Below are 24,709 nucleotides of genomic sequence, written 5' to 3'. Positions count from 1 at the left end.
TTTCATGTTCTGAAAGATATGAGGAAACAAAGAGAGGTAGATTAGTAATATTACAGTGGCCTTCAGAGAGGATTCACACCTCAAGACTTTTTCTACATTTTTGTTGTGTTACAGCCTGAATTTAAAATTGATCAAATTTAGATTTTGTCACTGGCCTACAAACAATACCCCATAATGTCAAAGTGGAATTATGTGTATAGAAATGTTTGCACATTTATTAAAAATGAAATACAGAAATATTTGATTTACATAATTATTCACACCCTGAGTCAATACATTTTAGAATCACATTTGGCAGCGATGACAGCTGTGAGTCTTTCTGGGTAAGTCTCTAAGAGCTTTGAACACCTGGATTGTACAATATTAGCACATTATTCTTTAAAAAAGTCTTCATGCTCTGTCAAGTTGGTTGTTGACTATTGCTAGATAGCAATTTTCAAGCTTTGCCATAGATTTACAAGCTGATTTAAGTCAAAACTGTAACTAAGCCACTCAAGAACATTTAATGCAGTCTTGGTAAGCAACTCGTGTATTTTTTATGTTTTAGGTTACTGTCCTGCTGAAAGGTGAATTTGTCTCCCAGTGTCTGTTGGAAAGCAGACGGAACCAGATTTTCCTCTAGGATTTTGCCTATGCTTAGGTCTATTCCTTCTGCTTAGGTCTATTCCGTTTCTTTTTATCTTCCAACATATGCACCGAATTGTATGCATAGATGGCTTGAACGAAATGGTAGCAGAAGGTGAATGTTGAAATTTTTGTTCCACACATTTTGCGCAAATATACTGTAGGTGTGATCAAGGCATTATTTGACTTAATAAAATATTTACTCCTTTACTTATTTAGGCTTTCCACAACAAAGAGGTTTAGTACTTATTGTCTCAAGACATTTCAGTTTGTCATATGTAATTCATTTGTAAAAAATGTCTAAAAACACAATTCCACTTTGACATTGGGGTATTGTGTGCAGGCCAGTGACACAAAATCTCAATGTAATAAATGTTAAATTCAGGCTGTAACATGTGGAAAGTCAAGCGGTGTGTAAAAGTCAAGCGGTGTGTAAAGCGGTGTGTAAAAGTCAAGCGGTGTGTAAAAGTCAAGCGGTGTGTAAAGCGGTGTGTAAAAGTCAAGCGGCGTGTAAAAGTCAAGCGGTGTGTAAAAGTCAAGTCAAGCGGTGTGTAAAAGTCAAGCGGTGTGTAAAAGTCAAGCAGCGTGTAAAAGTCAAGCGGTGTGTAAAAGTCAAGCAGCGTGTAAAAGTCAAGCAGCGTGTAAAAGTCAAGCGGTGTGTAAAAGTCAAGCGGTGTGTAAAAGTCAAGCGGCGTGTAAAGCGGTGTGTAAAAGTCAAGCAGCGTGTAAAAGTCAAGCGGTGTGTAAAAGTCAAGCGGTGTGTAAAAGTCAAGCGGCGTGTAAAAGTCAAGCGGTGTGTAAAAGTCAAGCGGTGTGTAAAAGTCAAGCGGTGTGTAAAAGTCAAGCGGTGTGTAAAAGTCAAGCGGTGTGTAAAAGTCAAGCGGTGTGTAAAAGTCAAGCGGTGTGTAAAAGTCAAGCGGTGTGTAAAAGTCAAGCGGCGTGTAAAAGTCAAGCGGTGTGTAAAAGTCAAGCGGCATGTAAAAGTCAAGCGGTGTGTAAAAGTCAAGCAGCGTGTAAAAGTCAAGCAGCGTGTAAAAGTCAAGCAGCGTGTAAAAGTCAAGCGGCGTGAATACTTTCTGAAGGCACCTGAAGGCATCTCCAGCTCTGTAAAACTGTTGTCCTTTTGCATTGTTGATCAAATGTGCTTCTACACCTGCATTGCTTGCTGTTTGGGGTTTTAGGCTGGGTTTCTGTACAGCACTTTGAGATATCAGCTGATGTACGAAGGGCTATATAAATACATTTGATTTGATTTATGTAAAGACATGAATTACGCACAAACGAATAGTGCGCAGCAACCTAAGCATTAAGAACCGGGGTATTGGATAACAGCTAAATACACTGATTCAATTATTAACAAGAGCAACAACAACACACTAAACGGTTAACGGGGAGGTAAATTGAATGGGCTTGGCGCGTGTGTCACTGACGTCTCCGCCAACCTGACGACCTACGCATTTCCCCCAGCAGGTGGCGATACAAGACAAGATACAGTCGTAAATAAAGGTACGCCAAATACTTGGCACTTCATGTGTGAAATGTATTTGGTTATTTATGCGTTTATGCGTTTGGTTATTCATTCTCTCATTTGTGAAAAACCAGCATATCAACAAAATAATTTCCCCATATTTCACTAAATGCAACATTTTAATGTAGAATAGTTCAACAAAATAACAAATACATTTCCACCCACCCAAAAACATCACGAAACTCGATATTAACATTATATATATATATATATACACACACACACTACAGTGCATTGTTTCGGTTGATGAAACCTCACAAGAACATGTCAGTGTTTTATACCATAATATTTGGCATAACTTTGAGATGCTCTTTACCACAACCTCAACTTTCTGTCTCTGCCACACCATTGTGCTTTCCACTGCACCTTGACCATTTCCTGTGCCAAAGTCAAGACTGTGGTGCGGAAGAGAACAAACAACAGCTAAAAGGTGTTAATGTTCAGGACAGGAAACACATAAATCAAACAGACTAATTCTTATACCTCACAGTTCCTTAATTGTTTTCAAGGTAGTGTACTTCAACAAAACCAACCATATAGTCTGTTTATTGATGATACAGGATCACTTTCATAAGGCTGTATATCTCACGTTCAAACTACTTTCTGTTAAGTCTAGCAAAGTCTGCCTCCAGGATCTAAACATTTATTCTGTTCATGAATCCAAGCAAAGATGGCCCTCAGCTGCTTGGCAATGTAATGTTGAGCACTCTACAACCATAGCTTTGAGAACCATGGTTCTCTACAGTGGTTGAGTTGTGATTTCCAGTTCCCCTAACAACATTCCTTTAATGAGATCCATTGGGTTCATGGCCAGAATGTCTGGTCCTCAGGATTGCCTCAGCTTTAATGGGTAGCTTGATGCAAAGCACTCCATCTTATGGTCTGAGTATCTCTCTGTCGTATCTCTCTGTCGTTATGATGCCAGATCCATGCTCAGCTGTCCCATTTGTGGCTGGAGCCTTTGCAGTCCTCTGTCATGAAGCGGTAGGATTTGATGGCCTCCTTTAATCCCTCACTCACCAGGGAATCCTCATTGTCCTTGCCTTTGTCCTTGCCAAAAATCATGGAGCTGCAGACAGACAGAGAAACCCCATTAGTGAGGAAATGTTGACAAAGAATATGTACTAAACAAAAATATAAACGCAACATGTAAAGTGTTGGGTCCATGTTTCATGAGCTGAAATAAAATATCTCAGAAATGTTCCATATGCACAAAAAGCTTTTTTCTTAAAAATGTTGTGCATAAATTTGTTTACATCCCTGTTAGTGAGCATTTCTTATTTGCCAAGATAATATATCCACCTGACAGGTGTGGCATATCAAGAAGCTGAATAAACAGCATGATCATTACACAGGTGCACTCTGTGCTGGGGACAATAAGGCCATTCTAAAATGTGCAGCTTTGTCACACAGCACAATGCCACAGATGTCTCAAGTATTGAGGGAGCATGCAATTGACATGCGGACTGCAGATATTTCCACCAGAGCTGTTGCCAGATAATTGAATGCGAATTTCTCTACCATAAGCCGCCTCCAACATCATTGTAGAGAATATGGCAGTATGTCCAACCGGCCTCACAACTGCAGACCACGTGTAAACACGCCGCCAGCCCAGGACCTCCACTCCCGGGTTCTTCACCTGCGGGATTGTCTGAGACCAGCCAACTGAGGAGTATTTCTGTCTGATTCTGATTGGCTGAGCCTGGCTCCCAAATGGCTGTGCTCCTGCCCACTCATGTGAAATCCATAGATTATGGCCTAATTACTTGATTTCAATTGACTGATTTCCTTATATGAACTGTAACTCAGTAAAATCATTGAAATTGTCACATTGCGTTTATATTTTTGTTCAGTATAAGATTTATTGACAGACATGGATACACAGAGACTGGCAACCTATTACTGTACCACAACAGTAAATGACCTCACCTGTCCATATCTTTCCAGTTGAGGGTGGGCTTCCTGACAGCCATGGGGAGTGGCCCAGTAACCACAGGAACGTTGTTGGACCCCTGGATGAAGCAGGGCTCCCCTAGCAGACAGCACAGCCCATCACGGACCTCTGGAAGGAGATGTCAATCAGTCTGTTACAACTCAGCCTTAACATGAATACTACAATTTAATGACTGAAGATGCTTTCAGTGTCCCCAGCTTTTATCCCACTGCCACTTGTGCAAAAGGTTCAAACGTGTGGGTTGGACACAAAAGGGCTTGACAAGATGTAACTACAGCCTTCAGTATTTTCTACACCACTGTAAATACTTTAAAGCACCTGACCTGAGTAGTGGTCTACCAGAGCTCTGAGGTTGGGGAAGGTGAGGCAGGGGGAGATGTAGAGCCAGCCATTCTCCAGTTGTTGGATCCGGTAGTGTTTGACTGAGCGACGATCCTGGTCACTGCTCTTACGCACTGACAGGGAGTTGGCACCTAGAGTGGACAGTGTAAGACCATACTTCAGTCACCGCGTTTTATCACTTCAGGTTTATCAATGACATTTTTAAGATTGTTTCCCTGGTCTTGTTAGCGTTTGATAATGTGTAGCCTGGAGTGTGAACTGAACTGACCAGGATGGGTCTCACTCTCCCGGACCAGAAAAGAGCCAGTCTGGTTGTAGGGCAGAAAGAGGAGCTCCTCAGCCTTCTCTCGGCTGAGACCCTCATACTGCCACCTAGGCCAAGAGCATAGAGATAGAGTCAGACATAGAAATAGACAGAGCCATGTAAATAGAGATTCCAAAGGGGAATAGAGTCAGATGGATCAGCGGACTCACCTGTGGTACACCTTGGCTGTGTAGTTGCTGGGGATGTAGCTCTCATTGCCTGTGGCAGAGGATCTCACCTTCCACCACTCCCCCTCGCTATATAGACATGCACATTCACAGAAACACAAGACATACATAAGTTATTGCAGGAAAAACACATCACAGTAGTAGTAGTAGTAATTATGGTAGTTGTATGTAGAGGCTATGGTTTCTTACTCTGAAAGCACGCTGAGTCTCTCTCCAGTGTGGATGCGGCAGTGTGCTGGGGGACCAGTGGGATAGTTATACAGGGCCACTACCATATACTTGCTACTCTCTGTAGACAGAACAGATACATGAAAGATTAGTGTCAGTCTACTATGAGAACCTCAAACCATGACAACGCAGTATTTTCATGCTGAGAAAAAAGCAAAAAAGCACAAAAAAAGCATGCATACGATAAAATATCTATGTACTTGTATGTTTGTAATTCACACTTTGAATGTGAGTAGTCATGGTTAGGCAAGACACTTCCAAGTTACACAAATGAGATGATCGTCAGTCTTTCTGAGCTAAATGATTGATGTGATCTTCATCAACTAACATCTTGAGGAGTCCGCATGTCAATTGCATGCTCCCTCAATACTTGAGACATCTGTGGCATTGTGCTGTGTGACAATGTCACCTGGTTCACACCATTTCTAGAGGGTGACTAGAGGGAGTACAGCCACAGATTGAACAATGAGATAGATATTTCACCGGATGTATGAATGTGAAGCATCCGCTTGGTGTTTCCATTCATTACCAAATGTGGTAGTGAGAGGAAGCCAAGGGGCCGGCAGGAGAAGAAGGAAACGAGATGGACTTTGGCCGACATAAGGTACATTTTCCCACCAATGAAACATTTGATCTCAATACAGTTCTGTTCCCAAAACTAAAACCTATTACGAACAGAGTGGACTAAGCTTTGTAGACTTTACACTTTGCCAAAGTTTTTTTTTTAAGTGCGTTGTTTAGAAGGAGTGCAAAGGCGAATTGAGTTATTGCACAAGCTCATTTCTGTCCCCTGGTGGTTCAACAGAAGACCAGGAATGTTTTTTTCCTCTTTCTTGCACACCAACTCTGGTCATATTTAACAGAGACCCTGACCGTGCTGCTGCTCCAGTTTCAACTGTTCTGCCTTATTATTATACGACCATGCTGGTCATTTATGAACATTTGAACATCTTGGCCATGTTCTGTTATAATCTCCACCCGGCACAGCCAGAAGAGGACTGGCCACCCCACATAGCCTGGTTCCTTTCTAGGTTTCTTCCTAGGTTTTGGCCTTTCTAGGGAGTTTTTCCTAGCCACCGTGCTTCTACACCTGCATTGCTTGCTGTTTGGGGTTTTAGGCTGGGTTTCTGTACAGCACTTTGAGATATCAGCTGATGTACGAAGGGCTATATAAATAAATTTGATTTGATCACCACACCACGGATGCATAGGAACAGCATCACCACACCATGGATGCATAGGAACAGCATCACAACCCCATGGATGCATAGCAACAGCATCACCACACCATGGATGCATAGCAACAGCATCACCACACCAAATCAAATCAAATTTTATTTGTCACATACACATGGTTAGCAGATGTTAATGCAAGTGTAGCGAAATGCTTGTGCTTCTAGTTCCGACAATGCAGTGATAACCAACAAGTAATCTAACTAACAATTCCAAAACTACTGTCTTATACACAGTGTAAGGGGATAAGGAATATGCACATAAGGATATATGAATGAGTGATGGTACAGAGCAGCATACAGTAGATGGTATCGAGTACAGTATATACATATGAGATGAGTATGTAGACAAAGTAAACAAAGTGGCATAGTTAAAGTGGCTAGTGACATAAGGATGCAGTCGATGATCTAGAGTACAGTATATACGTATGCATATGAGATTAATAATGTAGGGTAAGTAACATTATATAAGGTAGCATTGTTTAAAGTGGCTAGTGATATATTTACATCATTTCCCATCAATTCCCATTATTAAAATGGCTGGAGTTGGGTCAGTGTCAATGACAGTGTGTTGGCAGCAGCCACTCAATGTTAGTGGTGGCTGTTTAACAGTCTGATGGCCTTGAGATAGAAGCTGTTTTTCAGTCTCTCGGTCCCAGCTTTGATGCACCTGTACTGACCTCGCCTTCTGGATGATAGCGGGGTGAACAGGCAGTGGTTCGGGTGGTTGATGTCCTTGATGATCTTTATGGCCTTCCTGTAACATCGGGTGGTGTAGGTGTCCTGGAGGGCAGGTAGTTTGCCCCCGGTGATGCGTTGTGCAGACCTCACTACCCTCTGGAGAGCCTTACGGTTGAGGGCGGAGCAGTTGCCGTACCAGGCGGTGATACAGCCCACCAGGATGCTCTCGATTGTGCATCTGTAGAAGTTTGTGAGTGCTTTTGGTGACAAGCCGAATTTCTTCAGCCTCCTGAGGTTGAAGAGGCGCTGCTGCGCCTTCTTCACGACGCTGTCAGTGTGAGTGGACCAATTCAGTTTGTCTGTGATGTGTATGCCGAGGAACTTAAAACTTGCTACCCTCTCCACTACTGATCCATCGATGTGGATAGGGGGGTGTTCCCTCTGCTGTTTCCTGAAGTCCACAATCATCTCCTTAGTTTTGTTGACGTTGAGTGTGAGGTTATTTTCCTGACACCACACTCCGAGGGCCCTCACCTCCTCCCTGTAGGCAGTCTCGTCGTTGTTGGTAATCAAGCCTACCACTGTTGTGTCGTCCGCAAACTTGATGATTGAGTTGGAGGCGTGCGTGGCCACGCAGTCGTGGGTGAACAGGGAGTACAGGAGAGGGCTCAGAACGCACCCTTGTGGGGCCCCCGTGTTGAGGATCAGCGGGGAGATGTTGTTGCCTACCCTCACCACCTTTGGGCGGCCCGTCAGGAAGTCCAGTACCCAGTTGCACAGGGCGGGCCGAGACCCAGGGTCTCGAGCTTGATGACGAGCTTGGAGGGTACTATGGTGTTGAATGCCGAGCTGTAGTCGATGAACAGCATTCTCACATAGGTATTCCTCTTGTCCAGGTGGGTTAGGGCAGTGTGCAGTGTGGTTGAGATTGCATCGTCTGTGGACCTATTTGGGCGGTAAGCAAATTGGAGTGGGTCTAGGGTGTCAGGTAGGGTGGAGGTGATATGGTCCTTGACTAGTCTCTCAAAGCACTTCATGATGACGGAAGTGAGTGCTACGGGGCGGTAGTCGTTTAGCTCAGTTACCTTAGCTTTCTTGGGAACAGGAACAATGGTGGCCCTCTTGAAGCATGTGGGAACAGCAGACTGGTATAGGGATTGATTGAATATGTCCGTAAACACACCGGCCAGCTGGTCTGCGCATGCTCTGAGGGCGCGGCTGGGGATGCCGTCTGGGCCTGCAGCCTTGCGAGGGTTAACACGCTTAAATGTCTTACTCACCTCGGCTGCAGTGAAGGAGAGACCGCAAAAGTTATTTAGTCTGCCTGGGAGCAAGACATCCTGGTCCGTGACTGGGCTGGGTTTCTTCTTGTAGTCCGTGATTGACTGTAGACCCTGCCACATGCCTCTTGTGTCTGAGCCATTGAATTGAGATTCCACTTTGTCTCTGATATCTCAAAGTGCTGTACAGAAACCCAGCCTAAAACCCCAAACAGCAAAAATACTTGTTTAATAGCAAATGTTCATAAATGACCAGCTTGAATAATAGTAAGGCAGAAAAGTTGCGGAGGGAATAGCTGCATTGTTTATATTCGGACATGTTACCAGACACCTTGCCCTGATTAAAAGCAGTGGTTGGGGACAGCGAGTCATCATTCAGTTTCACAGGTCCTCCGAGAGAGAGAAAGAAAGAGAGAATGCTGCCATCAATCCACGGTTTCTGGTTTGGGAATGTTTTTATCGTTGCTATGGGAACGATTAAAACATCTTCGACGCTGCCATCAATCCACGTTCTAATGAACTGGGCGACACCGAATCAGCGTATTCGTCAATATTTCCATCTGACGCAATACGAAACATGTCCCAGTCCACGTGATGGAAGCAGTCTTGGAGTGTGGAGTCAGCTTGGTCTGACCAGCGTTGGACAGACCTCAGCATGGGAGCCTCTTGTTTTAGTTTCTGCCTGTAGGCAGGGATCAGCAAAATGGAGTCGTGGTCAGCTTTTCCGAAAGGGGGGCGGTAGAGTAACAATGATCCAAGGTTTTACCACCCCTGGTTGCGCAATCGATATGCTGATAAAATTTAGGGAGTCTTGTTTTCAGATTAGCTTTGTTAAAATCCCCAGCTACAATGAATGCAGCCTCCGGATAAATGGTTTCCAGTTTGCAAAGAGTTAAATAAAGTTCGTTCAGAGCCATCGATGTGTCTGCTTGGGGGGGATATATACGGCTGTGATTATAATCAAGATAATTCTCTTGGAAGATAATGCGGTCTACATTTGATTGTGAGGAATTCTAAATCAGGTGAACAGAAGGATTTGAGTTCCTGTATGTTTCCTTCATCACACCATGTCTCGTTAGTTATGAGGCATACGCCCCCGCCACTCTTCTTACCAGAAAGATGTTTGTTTCTGTCGTCGCGATGCGTGGAGAAACCCGTTGGCTGCACCGCATCGGATAGCGTCTTCCCAGTAAGCCATGTTTCCGTGAAGCAGAGAACGTTGCAGTCTCTGATGTCCCTCTGGAATGCTACCCTTGCTCGGATTTCGTCAACCTTGTTGTCAAGAGACTGGACATTGGCAAGAAGAATGCTGGGGAGTGGTGCGCGATGTGCCCTTTTTCGGAGTCTGACCAGAACACCGCCTCGTTTCCCTCTTTTTCGGAGTCGTTTCCTTGGGTCGCTGCATGCGATCCATTCCGTTGTCCTGTTTGTAAGGCAGAACACCGGATCCGCGTCGCGGAAAAATATTCTTGGTCGTACTGATGGTGAGTTGACGCTGATCTTATATTCAGTAGTTCTTCTCGACTGTATGTAATGAAACCTAAGATGACCTGGGGTACTAATGTAAGAAATAACACGTAAAAAAACTAAAAACTGCATAGTTTCCTAGAAACGCGAAGCGAGGCGGCCATCTCAGTCGGCGCCGGAAGATGCATAGCAACAGCATCACCACACCATGGATGCAGGAACAGCATCACCACACTATGGATGCATAGCAACAGCATCACCACACCATGGATGCATAGCAACAGCATCACCACACCATGGATGCATAGGAACAGCATCACCACACCATGGATGCATAGGAACAGCATCACCACACCATGGATGCATAGCAACAGCATTACCACACCATGGATGCATAGGAACAGCATCACCACACCATGGATGTATAGGAACAGCATCACCACACCATGGATGCATATGGATGCATAGGAACAGCAACATGAACAGCATCACCACACCATGGATGCATAGGAACAGCATCACCACACCATGGATGCATAGGAACAGCATCACCACACTATGGATGCATAGGAACAGCATCACCACACCATGGATGCGTAGGAACAGCATCACCACACTATGGATGCATAGGAACAGCATCACCACACCATGGATGCGTAGGAACAGCATCACCACACCATGGATGCATAGGAACAGCATCACCACACTATGGATGCATAGGAACAGCATCTCCACACTATGGATGCATAGGAACAGCATCACCACACCATGGATGCATAGGAACAGCATCACCACACCATGGATGCATAGTAACAGCATCACCACACCATGGATGCATAGGAACAGCATCACCACACCATGGATGCATAGCAACAGCATCACCACACCATGGATGCATAGGAACAGCATCACCACACCATGGATGCATAGCAACAGCATCACCACACCATGGATGCATAGGAACAGCATCACCACACTATGGATGCATAGGAACAGCATCACCACACCATGGATGCATAGGAACAGCATCACCACACTATGGATGCATAGGAACAGCATCACCACACCATGGATGCATAGGAACAGCATCACCACACCATGGATGCATAGGAACAGCATCACCACACCATGGATGCATAGTAACAGCATCACCACACCATGGATGCATGAACAGCATCACCACACCATGGATGCAGGAACAGCATCACCACACTATGGATGCAGAAACAGCATCACCACACCACGGATGCATAGGAACAGCATCACCACACCACGGATGCATAGGAACAGCATCACCACACCACGGATGCATAGGAACAGCATCACCACACCACAGATGCATAGGAACAGCATCACCACACCACAGATGCATAGGAACAGCATCACCACACCACGGATGCATAGCAACAGCATCACCACCCCATGGATGCATAGCAACAGCATCACCACACCATGGATGCATAGCAACAGCATCACCACACCATGGATGCATAGCAACAGCATCACCACACCATGGATGCAGGAACAGCATCACCACACCATGGATGCAGGAACAGCATCACCACACTATGGATGCATAGCAACAGCATCACCACACTATGGATGCATAGCAACAGCATCACCACACCATGGATGCATAGCAACAGCATTACCACACCATGGATGCATAGGAACAGCATCACCACACTATGGATGCATAGGAACAGCATCACCACACCATGGATGCGTAGGAACAGCATCACCACACTATGGATGCATAGGAACAGCATCACCACACCATGGATGCGTAGGAACAGCATCACCACACCATGGATGCAGGAACAGCATCACCACACCATGGATGCATAGGAACAGCATTACCACACCATGGATGCATAGGAACAGTATTACCACATCATGGATGCAGGAACATTAACAAAAACAATTCCACATTATGTTGGTCGCATTGATTTGATTTGAACTTTGAAATCAAATCAAATTGTATTTGTCACATGTGCTGAATACAACCTTACAGTGAAATGTTTACTTACAAGCCCTTAACCAACAATGCATTTTTAAGAAGAAATAAGTTAAGTAAAAATGCAGGTTATCCAATGATTGTCCTTAACCATAAATAGACCCGGCTGTCGTGCACACTTCCAATTCCCTATAGGTTTCAGTCAAAACAATCCCAGGACGATTGACCTCTGAGGACAGAGAAAGAGAAAGGCTAGTACTGGCCTATTTCCCAGAGTCCTGTGCTGTGCTCAGACCGAGATGGGAGGGCAGGCCTTACCCAGTATGACTGACTCAGCGGGCTCTTCCTGGCCCAGCAAGGCTGCCTGAGTGCTGGATCCCCGACGTTCTTTACTGGGCCCACTGCCCATGGCGATGTCGCGCTCGTATGGGTCACCAGAGGACTCTGTGTGTTAGAGGGAATCACAGCTATTACTTAATAGCCAATTATTTCCAAAATGCTAAATCCACCAATTTTTCACGTGTTTTTTTTGTATCAGAAATGTTTGCATGTGTATGTAAAATATTACTCTTCTCAGATTCTTTATTCATAGATTTTAGATGGTTCCAAACTTCTTCCATTTAAGAATGATGTAGCCCACTGTGTTTTTGGGGACCTTCAATGCTGCATAAATGTTTTGGTACCCTTCCCCAGATCTGTGCCTCGACACAATCCTGTCTCAGAGCTCTATGGACAATTCCTTCGACGTCATGGCTTGGTTTTTGCTCTGACTTGTACTGTCAATCGTGGGACCTTATATAGACAGGTGTGTGCCTTTCCAAATCATGTCCAATCAATTGAATTTACCACAGGTTGTAGAAACATCTCAAGGATGATCAATGGAAACAGGTTGCACCTGAGCACAATTTCATGTCTCATAGCAAAGGGTCTGAATACTTAAGCAAATAAGGTATTTAGGTTTTTAATTTTTAATACATTTGCAAACATTTCTAAAAGCCTGTTTTCGCTTTGTCATTATGGGGTATTGTGATGTCATTATGGGGTATTGTGATGTCATTATGGGGTATTTATTGTGTGAGGATTTTGTTGTTGTTGTATTAATCAATTTTAGAATAAGGCTGCAATGTAACAAAATGTGGAAAATGTCAAGGGGTCTGAATACCTTCCAAATGCACCGTATAGCATTTTGGAATTAAACTCTTCATATGGGTAGAGACATATTTTCTATGCATACTATTGCATCAATCACAATTCACTGTAACTTATTACAGGTAGTATATTTCAAAACCAAAAATGTGAAGGGAATTTAAAATAGCCCTGCCTATTTTTATTTAATTTATTGCCAGTCAGACAAAAGGAGGGAGGAAGTTGAAAACCACTCTTCTGAACACCCTTTAGTTTCCAACCACACTCTTGTTTTTACACATGGGTTGCTGGTTGTCGAGGTGCTGTTGGCAAGGAAACTAAGGGGCTTTCGACTGAATAAATAACAATATTAGAACACATAATAGAACACTCTCTAATTCAGTGGTCACCGACCTTTTGAGATCGCTTTTTGATGCAAGCCGAGCTCTACGGCTCAGATTTATTTTTAAACACAAGCCTATGCAACATTAACCAATTAAAAACAGTACTGTAGCAATGAGGTTCGTGCAGTAAGCTATAGGCCCAATACATTATCACCGCATATTGGCTTTGCTTGAATTGCCCTGACAAAGCATTGTTGTTTGGGCCATTTAAAAATATATATTTCTAAATTTGAGGTAGGCATATGATCAGACTGGTAATAGATCCGTTGTTGTATTACTGGTGAGGCACAGCTGTAAATAATTAGCTTTTTATTTTTATTTTACTGGGCTGATAATGTCTGCATCTGATGGTCAGTCTCAGCAGAGGGAGAGAGTCGCAGAGTGAGGGTCTGTCTCTCAACATCCCTCCGTTCTCCCTTTTCTCCACTGACACTGACCAGGAAGGGACACCGTCTTCCAGCTGATGGAGAAACTCGAGTCGCACCTCATTATTTCATGCAAAAATTCTCATTGCACAAATTCTCATGCACAAATTCTCATTGCACAAATTCTCATGCACAAATTCTTACTCCTATGAACAGAAAAAGTGAAATATACCTTGATATAAAAAAATACCCCCAAGCTGCTAATAATAACAACAACGCAAACCTATAAATACACTTTCCTTCTCGTTCATTACTGCTGCAGTGCTTGTTGTAGAGCTGAGTGGAAATAGGAAGAACGCCAATTTCATGGCTTATAAAAGTGTTGAATGCAAAGTGTTGACAGTACTGAGTAAGAACTTAAACTCAACTCACTGGGCTCCCGAGTGGCGCAGCATCTCTGACACTGCATCTCGGTGCAAGAGGCACCACTACAGTCCCTTGTTCGAATCCAGGCTGAATCACATCCGACCTTGATTGGGAGTCCCATAGGGTGGCGCACAATTGACCCGCCGTCGCCAGGGTAGGCCGTCATTGTAAATAAGAATTTGTTCTTAACTGACTTGCCTAGTTAAATAAAAACAGCATCTCTTTGCTGTATTCCTTGACAGTTTCTCTCTAGTGATGGTTTTAAACATTTTGAAATCTCACAGTATCAATTTTTCTGTTGCTTTCTTTTATGCCTTCTAAATGACTGCAGACACCATAATCTGAACCGTCCGATTGGCGATCGTGATGGACCGGTTGGGGACCACTGCTCTAATTGATGTAAACAACAATGCTCTAATGTGCAACTAGTTGAAGTGTCATGCATTGGTGATTTGCACAAACACACGTGTGACAAATATGACATTTCATGGCAACCTTCTGCTCCACAGGAACCATGGAAGATGGGTAAATTAGTTTGCAGCAATACACTGATGCAGAAACCACCGCATAAGATGAAAAGTTTTTAATTTGCAACATGTTTTACTGTAAAGTAATGCATGAGATCTCAAGCATCAATGGAGTCAAACATAAAAGTGGCAGGATATCATTGGGTAGAAAATAAATGCTCTTTTTGTTAACACCTTTCTACCCTGGTGTGTGTTTGTCTAATTTTGACAATGGTAGACACAAACATAGATGATCATTTTAGAAATAGTCATATGAAATATATTGGCATTAAATATTTCTAAATATCTTCCCTCAATGCTCTGTAATATGGCACGTAACATAATCATTGAGAAAAGATCAGTTTGTCCCCCTGCTTTTCTGCTATTACAGCCTCCACTCTTCTGGCCTTCCACTAGATGTTGGAACATTGCTGCAGGGACTTGTTTCCATTCAGCCATAAGAGCATTAGTGAGATCAGGCGCTGATGTTGGACAATTAGGCCTGGCTCGCAGTCAGCGTTCCAATTCATCCCAAAGGTGTTCGATGGGGTTGAGGTCAGGGCTCTGTGGGGTCCAGTCAAGTTCTTCCAAACCATTTCTATATGGACCTTGCTTTGTGCACGGGGTCATTGTCATGCTGAAACAGGAAAGGGCCTTCCCTAAACTGTTGTCACAAAGTTGGAAGCACAGAATAATCTAGAATGTCATTGTATGCTGTAGCGTTAAGATTTCCCTTCACTGGAACTAAGGGGCCCGAACCATGAAAAACAGCACCAGACCATTATTCCTCCTTCACCAAACATTACAGTTGGCACTATGCATTGGGGCAGGTAGCATTCTCCTGGCATCCGCCAAACCCAGATTTGTCCATCGGACTGCCAAATGGTGAAGCGTGATTCATCACTAAAGAGAATGCGTTTTCCCTGCTCCAGAGTCCAATGGCAGCGTTTCCACTTCACAATAACAGCACTTACAGTTGACCGGGGCAGCTCTACCAGGGCAGAAATTTGACGAACTGAATTTTTGGAAAGACGGCATCCTATGACGGTGCCACGTTGAAAGTCACTGAGCTCTTCAGTAAGGCCATTCTACTGCCAATGTTTGTCTATGGAGATTGCATGGCTGTGTGCTCAGTCTTATACACCTGTCAGCAACAGGTGTGGCTGAAATAGCCGAATCCACTCATTTGAAGGGGTGTCCACATACGTTCTTATATATAGTGTATGCATATGACATTTAGCAGACGCTGTAATCCAGAGGTGTAGACCTGGCTGGACACCAAGCTACAGTATTCATTTAAGCATTTAGCGGGGAATTTTTTTGTTCATATAAGATCAGTTTGTCCTATACACTGAGTGAACAAAACATTGAGAACACCACCTTTTTCTTTATTTTCTCACTGACCAGGTGAATCCAGGTGAATCCTATGACCCCTTATTGATATCACTTGTTTACTCTTCTTCAATCAGAGTGGATGAATGGGAGGTGAGGTTAAAGAAGGATTTTTAAGCCTTGAAACAATTGAGATATGGATTTAAGTGCCTTTGAAAAAAAAAAAAGATTTAAGTGCCTTTGAACGAGGTATGGTAGTAGGTGCAAGGCGCACCGTTTTGTGTCAAAAACTGCAACGCTGCTGGGTTTATCACGCTCAACAGTTTCCTGTGTGTATCAAGAATGGTCCACCACCCAAAGGACATCCAGCCAACTTGACACAACTGTGGGAATCAACATGGGCCAGCATTCCTGTGGAACACTTTCAACACCTTGTCCATGCCCCGACAAATAGAAGCTATTTGTGTATATTTACTTGACCGTTGTCATCTTTGTTAAAACCAAAAATTATACTTTTAATATTTTAAATCTGAGTTGTATAAAACTAACCTTTTACGTGTACAGTACAGTCAGATCGATTAGACAATTAGCTCAAACATATTTTTATACTCACAGCATTTCCCTGTTGTGGCACTGGTGAACGTCAGTCTTCTGATGCTGTGGTATGAGTTGATGTCAGAGTACCACAGTAGACTAGCACAAGGATAGAGGTGCGGCCCAGAGGGCAGAAGAGTCCAGTGGGTCTGGGAGTTGCACGCTGTCGGTAGTGTTCACATGTGGAACGAGAGTGCGATGTGTGTATGAGAGTCTGTGTGAGACTTCTTTAGGCTCCAATGAAGAAAGAGTGTTCTCCTTTGTGGTGTTCCAAGAGGAAAGGAGGCATCGGTGGTAGGTAGAGGCTATGTACGCGTAGCAGAGTGATCTATAGTACATCTGAGTGGAGAGATTTGACAGGACTTCTTTTTTTATATTCACCTCACACACGCCGTTTCCTGTTTCAATGAGGCCTGAAACATGTACACACCACAACTCAGATATCAGAGTGAAGAGAGGGAAATGGAGAAGAGTGGAGGGAAGACAAAGAAAAAGTGATGCACAAAGAGAAAGGAAGAAAGATTTTGTTCAACAATATCTACTGAACATGGGGCTGTAGTAATTGGAACAGACAGACCTTTGACATCAGTGACTTGATCAATGAGTCATCAGCTGTAGCAATGAGGTGCAATTGGTCTGTGCAAATGTTCTGTTTTGCAGCATCTGCATGAGCGGTGGCATACATACACTGGTGTGAAGTGAGGTCACAATGTTTTCTCCCCTGAATAGAGCTTCATATTCTTCATCATTCAGGTAAATGCTGTTGATTGGGTAAAAGTGTTGAGCAATTATTTTTCTCTTCATAACCCTTTTGTACTCATTATCAAGAGATATGGGCTCACGGTTCTGCATATCCACATTTACACCCACACTGATTTGTGCAGTTAAACTACTGAACCCTCTGAACTAACTGCATTATACCAGTAGCCAGGGCCGGCCCTAACCTTTTGGGGGCCCTAAACAAGATTTTTTTTTACTGGCACGGCATCTTGATGGTGTAGAGAAAAATGTATGTTCTATAATGAATTACCTGCAATTATACCCATTTTGCCATGGGGTGTAGAGAAATGCAGTTTTAAAATGAATTTCCTGGCATTCTACACATTTTGCCATGACTTATGCCATGTTAATATAATATGAGTGAGAGTGACTAGCATTTTCTCATGGCAAAATGTTAAAAGCATGAGATGAGCTATAAAATAAAAGAATGATCTTCCTCATGACAAAACGTGTACAGTAGCATTATAAAGCTGCACATTTTACTCTGCACTATGGCAAAATGTGTTGATATGCAGCACCAACTCTCCAAAGGTTGGTGCCCCGGGGCCCTAAATGCGATAGTCTGGTCTGGCACGTGCCCAGTCATTCGGCCATGAGTACTACAAGTTTAGATCAGTGGAGGAAGGGGAGGACTATCCTCCATAGTGAATTTCATAAAAATAAAAAGTGAAACATTAAAACAGTTATTTTTAGATAAAACTATACTAAATATGTTTGTTACCAAAAAATGTATTAAAACACAGTTTGGCAATGAAGTTCTATCGTATCCTCAACAGCACTCTGTGGGGTAGCACCATGGTGTAGCCGGAGGACAGCTAACTTCTGTCCTCCTCTGGGTACATTGACTTCAATATAAAACCTAGGAGGCTCATAGTTCTCACCCCTTCCATAGACTTACACAGTAATTATGACATCTTCCGGAGGACGTCCTCTAGCCTATCAGAGCTCTTGCAGCATGAACTGACATGTTGTCCACCCAATCAAAGGATCAGACAATTAATCTAGCACTGAAAGCATAAGCTACAGCTAACTAGCACTGCAGTGCATAAAATGTGGTAGTTGACTCAGAGTGTGAAAGACAATAGTTGAACAGTTTTGAACAAATTAACTAATTCCAAAATTAAGAAGCAAGAGAGCTAGCTATATTTCTTAGATTTTTTATTCCCATTTTCACTTACTTAGCTAGTGTCCAGTGCAGATAGCTAGTTTAGCCTACTCAAACACCCAGCTCAAACAGAGGGATGCTATGTTAGCTAGCTGGCTATTGCTATCCAATACTGGAACTCGTCCAAGTCAAGGTAAGCTTTTGGCTTTATTAATTCATTGCCTCTGGGGCCCACCGGTGTAACTGCTAAACTGCTTGTCGGACTACACGGTTCTGCATGATTGTAGTGGGTTTACTAATGCCTTAGTTCTAGTAGATAGTATAAAGTAATCCTTCTCACCCCCCTTAAAAGATTTAGATGCACTATTGTAAAGTGGCTGTTCCACTGGATGTCATAAGGTGAATGCACCAATTTGTAAGTCGCTCTGGATAAGAGCGTCTGCTAAATGACTTAAATGTAATGTAAATGTAGTAGCTATGCCTATGTTAACTATGACGTGACAATGATGTAGCAGTTAGCAGTCATGATATGAAGGTTTAGCTTGGAAGGTTTTTTTCCCACCTGGTCACAGACAGCTGATGTGTTCTGCACTGAAGTCCACAAGCAAGGGGAGCATGTGAGAGGAGAGTGGACAGATGCGAGAAGGAATATATATATATATGTATATGTCTGGTATGAAAGTCAAATGTGTTTGCTTGTGATCAGGGGGATATTCATTGTGCCGATTTGAGTATTATGTATTAGCCTAAACCTATGGATGTTACATTGAGCTGGGTGAATGGAATATGAATGACAGTCATCCAATATGCTGTAATAGAAATAAGGCCATGCTCATTAAAATAATAATAATCATCCTCCCTCATCTTAAACGGCACCGACCGCCACTGGTTTAGATAGTTGGCTAGATAAACATACCAATAAACGTTTTTGTTAGCGGACATGGCTAATTGAGTGTCAGTGACTGACATAGAATGAGAAACTGCTGATGCCGAACCTAATAATAATAAACAATAATAACAATAATAATAACAATAACAACGATAACAATAATAATAGTATACCATTTAGCAGACATGTTTATCCAAAGCTACTTAGTCATGGGTGCATCCATTTTATACATGGATGGTCCCAGGTATCGAAGTCACTCCCCTGACGTTACAAGCACCATGCTCTACCAACTGAACTACAAAGGACCACTATTATAAATCAGGCTAGTTTACTAAGTTAGAGAACAGACATGCCAGTGACAGAAAGGATAAGATGAAAAGTCCAGGCATGTACAGCTTCTAGCTTTATTTTATGATCAGTACAAATTGACATAGTCAGCACAGTATGACTAACAGCACCCCGTATACTATGCAGACAGAGTCCAATGCATCATCACCACGTGCTCACCCAAGCTGTAGTACAATCAGAGAGAAATGCAGGAAAACCACAGAGAAAACTACCAACTAAGAACATTAATAAGAAACTCTATAAAAACATTTATTACACAATCCACAGTCCCTCAGGCATCTGACCCGTTGTCGTTTTCACCTCATCTTTATTTCATCAGGAGGGAAAACATACTATTTTCTACTAACTGGAAGCAATGTAAGTTAATATATTTTAGTTTTATTTTATGAAAGAGGTAGTAATGTTATCTGTACCTCAATTGGCAGACATTTCCTCACCTCTGACTGAGCTGGGGCTAGTTTAGGTACTCTCCACATTTGACTTGAATTTTCAATAAACTACAGTAAAATGTTCCCACTGGGCACACACTGGTTGAATCAACGTCGTTTCCACATCATTTCGATGAAATTACGTTGAACCAACATGGAATAGACACTGAACTGACGTCTGTGCCCAGTGGGTTGGTTCTTTTCTCTGCCCGTCAATAATAAATGTGGGTGGGGTCAAAAACCCAGGGCCTGCCATTTCAAATAACTCACACGAAAAAGAAAATATCAAACAAGGCAACTATTTCTAGATACATCTAGACAAAAGCAATTCTACAGACACGTCCATTACGTTTAATCTACTAGAGGGTCATTCTGTCAGATATTCTTGGTATAAAGGTACAGAGCAGGAGCAAGTTTATCACATCGTATTGCAATCCAGGAAAGCAAAAGGTATTTTTTTCCACAAATCACAACATAAAAACAATTAAAAAGAATCAAGAAAAAATGGTGTGTCATGAGACTGATTAAGGAATGGACCACTAAGGAGGGGTGGTGTGATTTGGTCTGATCTTACCAATTAGCAAGGTGAGGAAGACCCCAGAGGGAGACAGAGAGGGTCAACATTACTCCGTATAGAGTACTTTACAAGAGAAAACTCCTGATGCCTTTCCATCTGTTATCTTTGACACACTGACCCAAAATAGTTATAAATACAAATATATCTCAAATCTCAAAGATTAAAAAAAAAACCTCTTCCTCTTTTAATGGGGAGAGCTGGTAGACAACAAAAGGAAAACCAGACAAGCAGTATCGTCCGCCTGCTTACTGACTTTCAGGTTGCCGTACCACAGCAGTCATGCACAGACAGGCATGATAGACAGACAACAGGAAATGGTGAGAGAACACAGCAGAGAACCTGACTGCTTCAGTCTTCATAAATTATCTTTCAGAACACGTTTCAGACGCCCCCCTCATGATTCCAATCCTCTCTGACCTTGAGCATGGGAAAGGAAAAAAGAGAGGGAGGGGGAGGTGGTGGTTTTCTGGGCTGGGTTCTTTAACAGGAAACCTCCATGGTCTGTGGCCTGGCCTGTTCGACACCCGGGCCGGCAGCAGTGGCGCCCTCTAGCTGTGTGTGGGTGCGGCTGCGACTCCCCTCCACAGAGCCCATGCTGGAGGTAGAGTGGGTACGAGAACGCACCAGGCGGGTCATACTGGCCGTGGGCACTACAGACGAGAGAGAACATTTAGGTTAAGAAGTCACGTATGAGGACATTTGCTTAGTGTGTGTTGAATGTTTAGTGGGAGGGGTAGTTTGCTTTAGAGAATGTGGCTAGGGGCAGGATGCTGGGGCCTCATTTAAAACCGTTGTGAATTTTACACTAAATATCTGCGTGAGCCACTTCTGAAAACACTACACACGTATGTAAAAATGTAGATGTATATACTTGACACATGCCATACATACATACATACATACATACATGTTTCCCCATTATAAATCAGACCGGCTGTAAAACTGTGAACGAGCATTTTATATCCCTGCCTGAATAACGCCCGTCATTCACCCTTGAAGGTGACAATAGCGCCCTTATTTCCTGAATACTTTGTTAGTATTGGAATTAAGCCAAGACCGTATATCTGAAGGAAATAGCAATGGCGAACCTGATCAAATGTCTTTGGAGGTGTTGGCAGAATGTGTTTTGTTGTGTGACATTTGCTATATTTGACCGTTTCTGAAACAAAAACAAAATTGCACATTTTTGTGGACCTGGAAAACGCAAAATGTTTTTATTCAATAATTTCATTCAAAAATTCAATAATGTTTTTAATTTACTTTCTTCAAAACCGAAATATGCTGCACTGGCCATGAAATCCGAAACATTGTTTACTCTGGAAAACAAACTACAGTAGGCCTACATTCAGTGGTAGCCCACACACTTCCAACGCAAAAGACCTTCCCTTCTACTGTACATTAGAAACCACGCTCCCTGTTGGAACTAGAAATTATAATAGCCTATCTAATAGGCCCAATTAAATTGAGATGCGTACGGTCATTTGTTGTATGGCTACTTCAGCAATATGAGCGCATCACGGCCAGAAGAGGTGCAACTGGTTATGACACATGTATTGTGTTTATAAATTGTCTAGGCTACTGGAGAAATGTTACATTACAGCATCCAAACGCCAATGGAGTTGGTGAACCGTCTGTTCTACCGCTTAACTTCGCTTTGGATCGCAGAGAACAAGAAACTTACCTATTTACTACTGTGAAGTGGGTCCAATTAAATGAGAGCTGGGATGAATGGTAGCCTTTACTAAACTGTTGTTGATCTGTAGGCTATTTAGCGATTACGAAACCATCTAATTATTTTAGAATGCAAAGATAACAAATAGATTCTCTTCTCACTAACAGAAAATGATTGCATCTTGTTATTATATTTAGTTACCTGTTTTCGGTTGTTATTTATAAGTCATCATACAGTATATCCCCCATTTGCACAAGGCTACTTTTGCCTTCTTGCAATGCAATACTTCAACCACTAGAACGTGTGCGTACTCATGGTCTGAAGTTTGCAGGAGGAGAAGTTCAGTTTTTATAAATGTTTTGGGGTATATTCTGTTCATGCGCAATGTTTGTAAATGAGGCCCCTGGTAATCATACCACAATCATTATTGCATCAACATTCCCAATTTAAGATGGGGTGGACTGAAGCCCAGGGAGAATAATGAAATCTCTAAACAGCTAATAACCAGATCACCTTGTAGTGTTCAGCTCATGCTAGCTACACTGCCTTCTAAGGAGATTGATATCAGCGAAGCAGGAATACTGGAAATTTCACTGTATTTCAGAAAGTACTGTATGTACAGTCAAAACAGTTTTGAACACAGCTACTCATTCAAGGGTTTTTATTTTTACTATTTTCTACATTGTAGAATAACAGTGAAGACATCAAAACTATGAAATGACACATATGGAATCATGTAATAACCAAAAAAAAGGTGTTTAACAAATCAACAAATATATTTAACAAATATTTGAGATTCTTCAAAGTAGCCACCCTTTGCCTTGATGACAGCTTTGCACACTCTTGGCATTCTCTCGACTTCATGTCTTAAAGTAATGATGGATTGTCATTTCTCTTTGCTTATTTGAACTGTTCTTGTCATAATATGGACTTGGTCTTATACCAAATAGGTTTATCTTCTGTATACCACCCCTACATTGTCACAACACAACTTACTGTCTCAAACACATTAAGAAATTCCACAAATTAACATTTAACAAGGCACACCTGTTAATGGAAATGCATTCCAGGTGACTACCTCATGAAGCTGGTTGAGAGAATGCCAAGAGTGTGCAAAGCTGTCATCAAGGCAAAGGGTGGCTACTTTGAAGAATCTCAAAAATAAAATATATTTGGATTTGTTTAACACTTTTTTGCTTACTACATGATTCCATATGTGGGCTCCAGAGGGGCGTAGCGGTCTAAGGCACTGCATCTCAGTGCTAGAGGCGTCACTACAGACCCTGGTTCGATTCCATGCTGTATCACAACCGGCCGTGATTGGGAGTCCCATAGGGCGGCGCACAATTGGCCCAGCGTCATCAGTCATTGTAAATAAGAATTTGTTCTTAACTGACTTGCCTAGTTAAATAAAGGTAAAATACAATACATGTGTTATTTCATATTTTGATGTTTTCACTAATATTCTACAATGTAAAAATTTGTAAAAAATTAAGAAAAACCCCGGAATGAGTAGGTGTGTCCAAACTTTTGACTGGTACTGCATATGCATCTCATTAAAGTGGTTGGGGTCTGAAATGTCTGCAGAATCCCTCCGTGTGTTCATTATTCTCCCATAAAGAAAAAGAGATTGCCTGATCAGGTCAAGTTCCAATTCATTTTTACTGTTGGAGAAAAAATGAATAAATGGGAAAGGCCAATATGATTATGCAGCATGCACAAGAGATTTGAGGGCCATCTGTTCAGAAGAGAAAAATAACAAAAAGACATGAACAGACAGACATAAGACAATAGATCACATAAAAACATCCACGCCCACTCAAACCACACATTTAGTGAGACAAAGGAATCTTAAAAAAGTATAAAGTTGACCACATGCTTCAAATCTCAGACTTGAGAAGAAGCCTAAAAAGTGACTACCAGCGATGGGCAAACAGGCTACTGGAGGTAGAGAGGGCAGGCTGGCGCAGCCAAGGCTGCTACCTATGGCCCTGGTACCTGATTCACTGCTTACGTGGCTAAGCAGTACATGAGGGACTGTTAGCATTGACGGACGGGCAGAACGGAAGGAAGGAGGGAAGAAATAAAGGAAGGGGTACAGAGAGAGACTGTCAGATTAATGCGCTGTCTTCACAAAAGATCTGAAAAGAAATATGGTGTCCTACAGCTATACCTCGGAGAGACTTGAAGCAGCACCGTGTATAGTTCATTCTAGCACCATCGACTTTTACATGAATTTTCAGTAAATCTCTGACAGTTGTGAAAATAGCCAGAAGGCTTTCTTACTGTTCTGTCAATCTAAAGGGAATGTCACCTGTGGCCCTGAGATTACCTGAAGAGAACTTTGAGCCAAGATGTGCTTCATGAGTACAT

The 24,709-nt window shown here is 42.6% G+C and overlaps 2 protein-coding genes across 5 annotated transcripts in view; both read right to left on the bottom strand.

The window, feature by feature from the left end:
* Nucleotides 1-2,991: 2,991 nt before the first annotated feature.
* LOC115101958 (src-like-adapter 2) lies at nt 2,992-16,863 on the bottom strand. Its single transcript, XM_029621419.2, has 8 exons — nt 16,557-16,863; nt 12,104-12,229; nt 5,130-5,229; nt 4,923-5,009; nt 4,717-4,820; nt 4,430-4,579; nt 4,082-4,214; nt 2,992-3,221 (listed from the first exon to the last, which is right to left on the bottom strand). The coding sequence occupies exons 2-8, from the start codon at nt 12,192-12,194 to the stop codon at nt 3,086-3,088; spliced, it is 801 nt and encodes a 266-aa protein (XP_029477279.2). The 5' UTR covers nt 12,195-12,229; nt 16,557-16,863; the 3' UTR covers nt 2,992-3,085.
* A 2,828-nt stretch (nt 16,864-19,691) lies between these two features.
* LOC115101956 (protein NDRG3-like) overlaps nt 19,692-24,709 on the bottom strand; it is a 60,964-nt gene continuing 55,946 nt past the window's right edge. For all 4 annotated transcript variants that reach the window (XM_029621418.2, XM_065005245.1, XM_065005246.1 and 1 more), the window contains one exon: nt 19,692-21,314. In XM_029621418.2, the coding sequence (XP_029477278.1) occupies nt 21,145-21,314 (170 nt within the window). In that variant the 3' untranslated portion in view covers nt 19,692-21,144. The remainder of the gene's footprint in view (nt 21,315-24,709) is intronic.

This window comes from Oncorhynchus nerka, linkage group LG20 (genome assembly GCF_034236695.1).
Source record: "Oncorhynchus nerka isolate Pitt River linkage group LG20, Oner_Uvic_2.0, whole genome shotgun sequence".
Classification (NCBI taxonomy): domain Eukaryota; kingdom Metazoa; phylum Chordata; class Actinopteri; order Salmoniformes; family Salmonidae; genus Oncorhynchus; species Oncorhynchus nerka.
Note: the sequence above shows the minus strand (reverse complement) of the source record. Positions and strands in the feature narration are given on the sequence as shown.

Coding starts and splice junctions, on each gene's coding strand:
- LOC115101958 (XM_029621419.2), bottom strand. CDS start 12,194: ATGGGCAGTGGGCCCAGTAAAGAACGTCGGGGATCCAGCACTCAGGCA. Junction 5,230..12,103: donor CGCTGAGTCAGTCATACTGG/GTAAGGCCTGCC, acceptor TTCTGTCTACAG/AGAGTAGCAAGTATATGGTA. Junction 3,222..4,081: donor AACTGGAAAGATATGGACAG/GTGAGGTCATTT, acceptor GTCTGTCTGCAG/CTCCATGATTTTTGGCAAGG.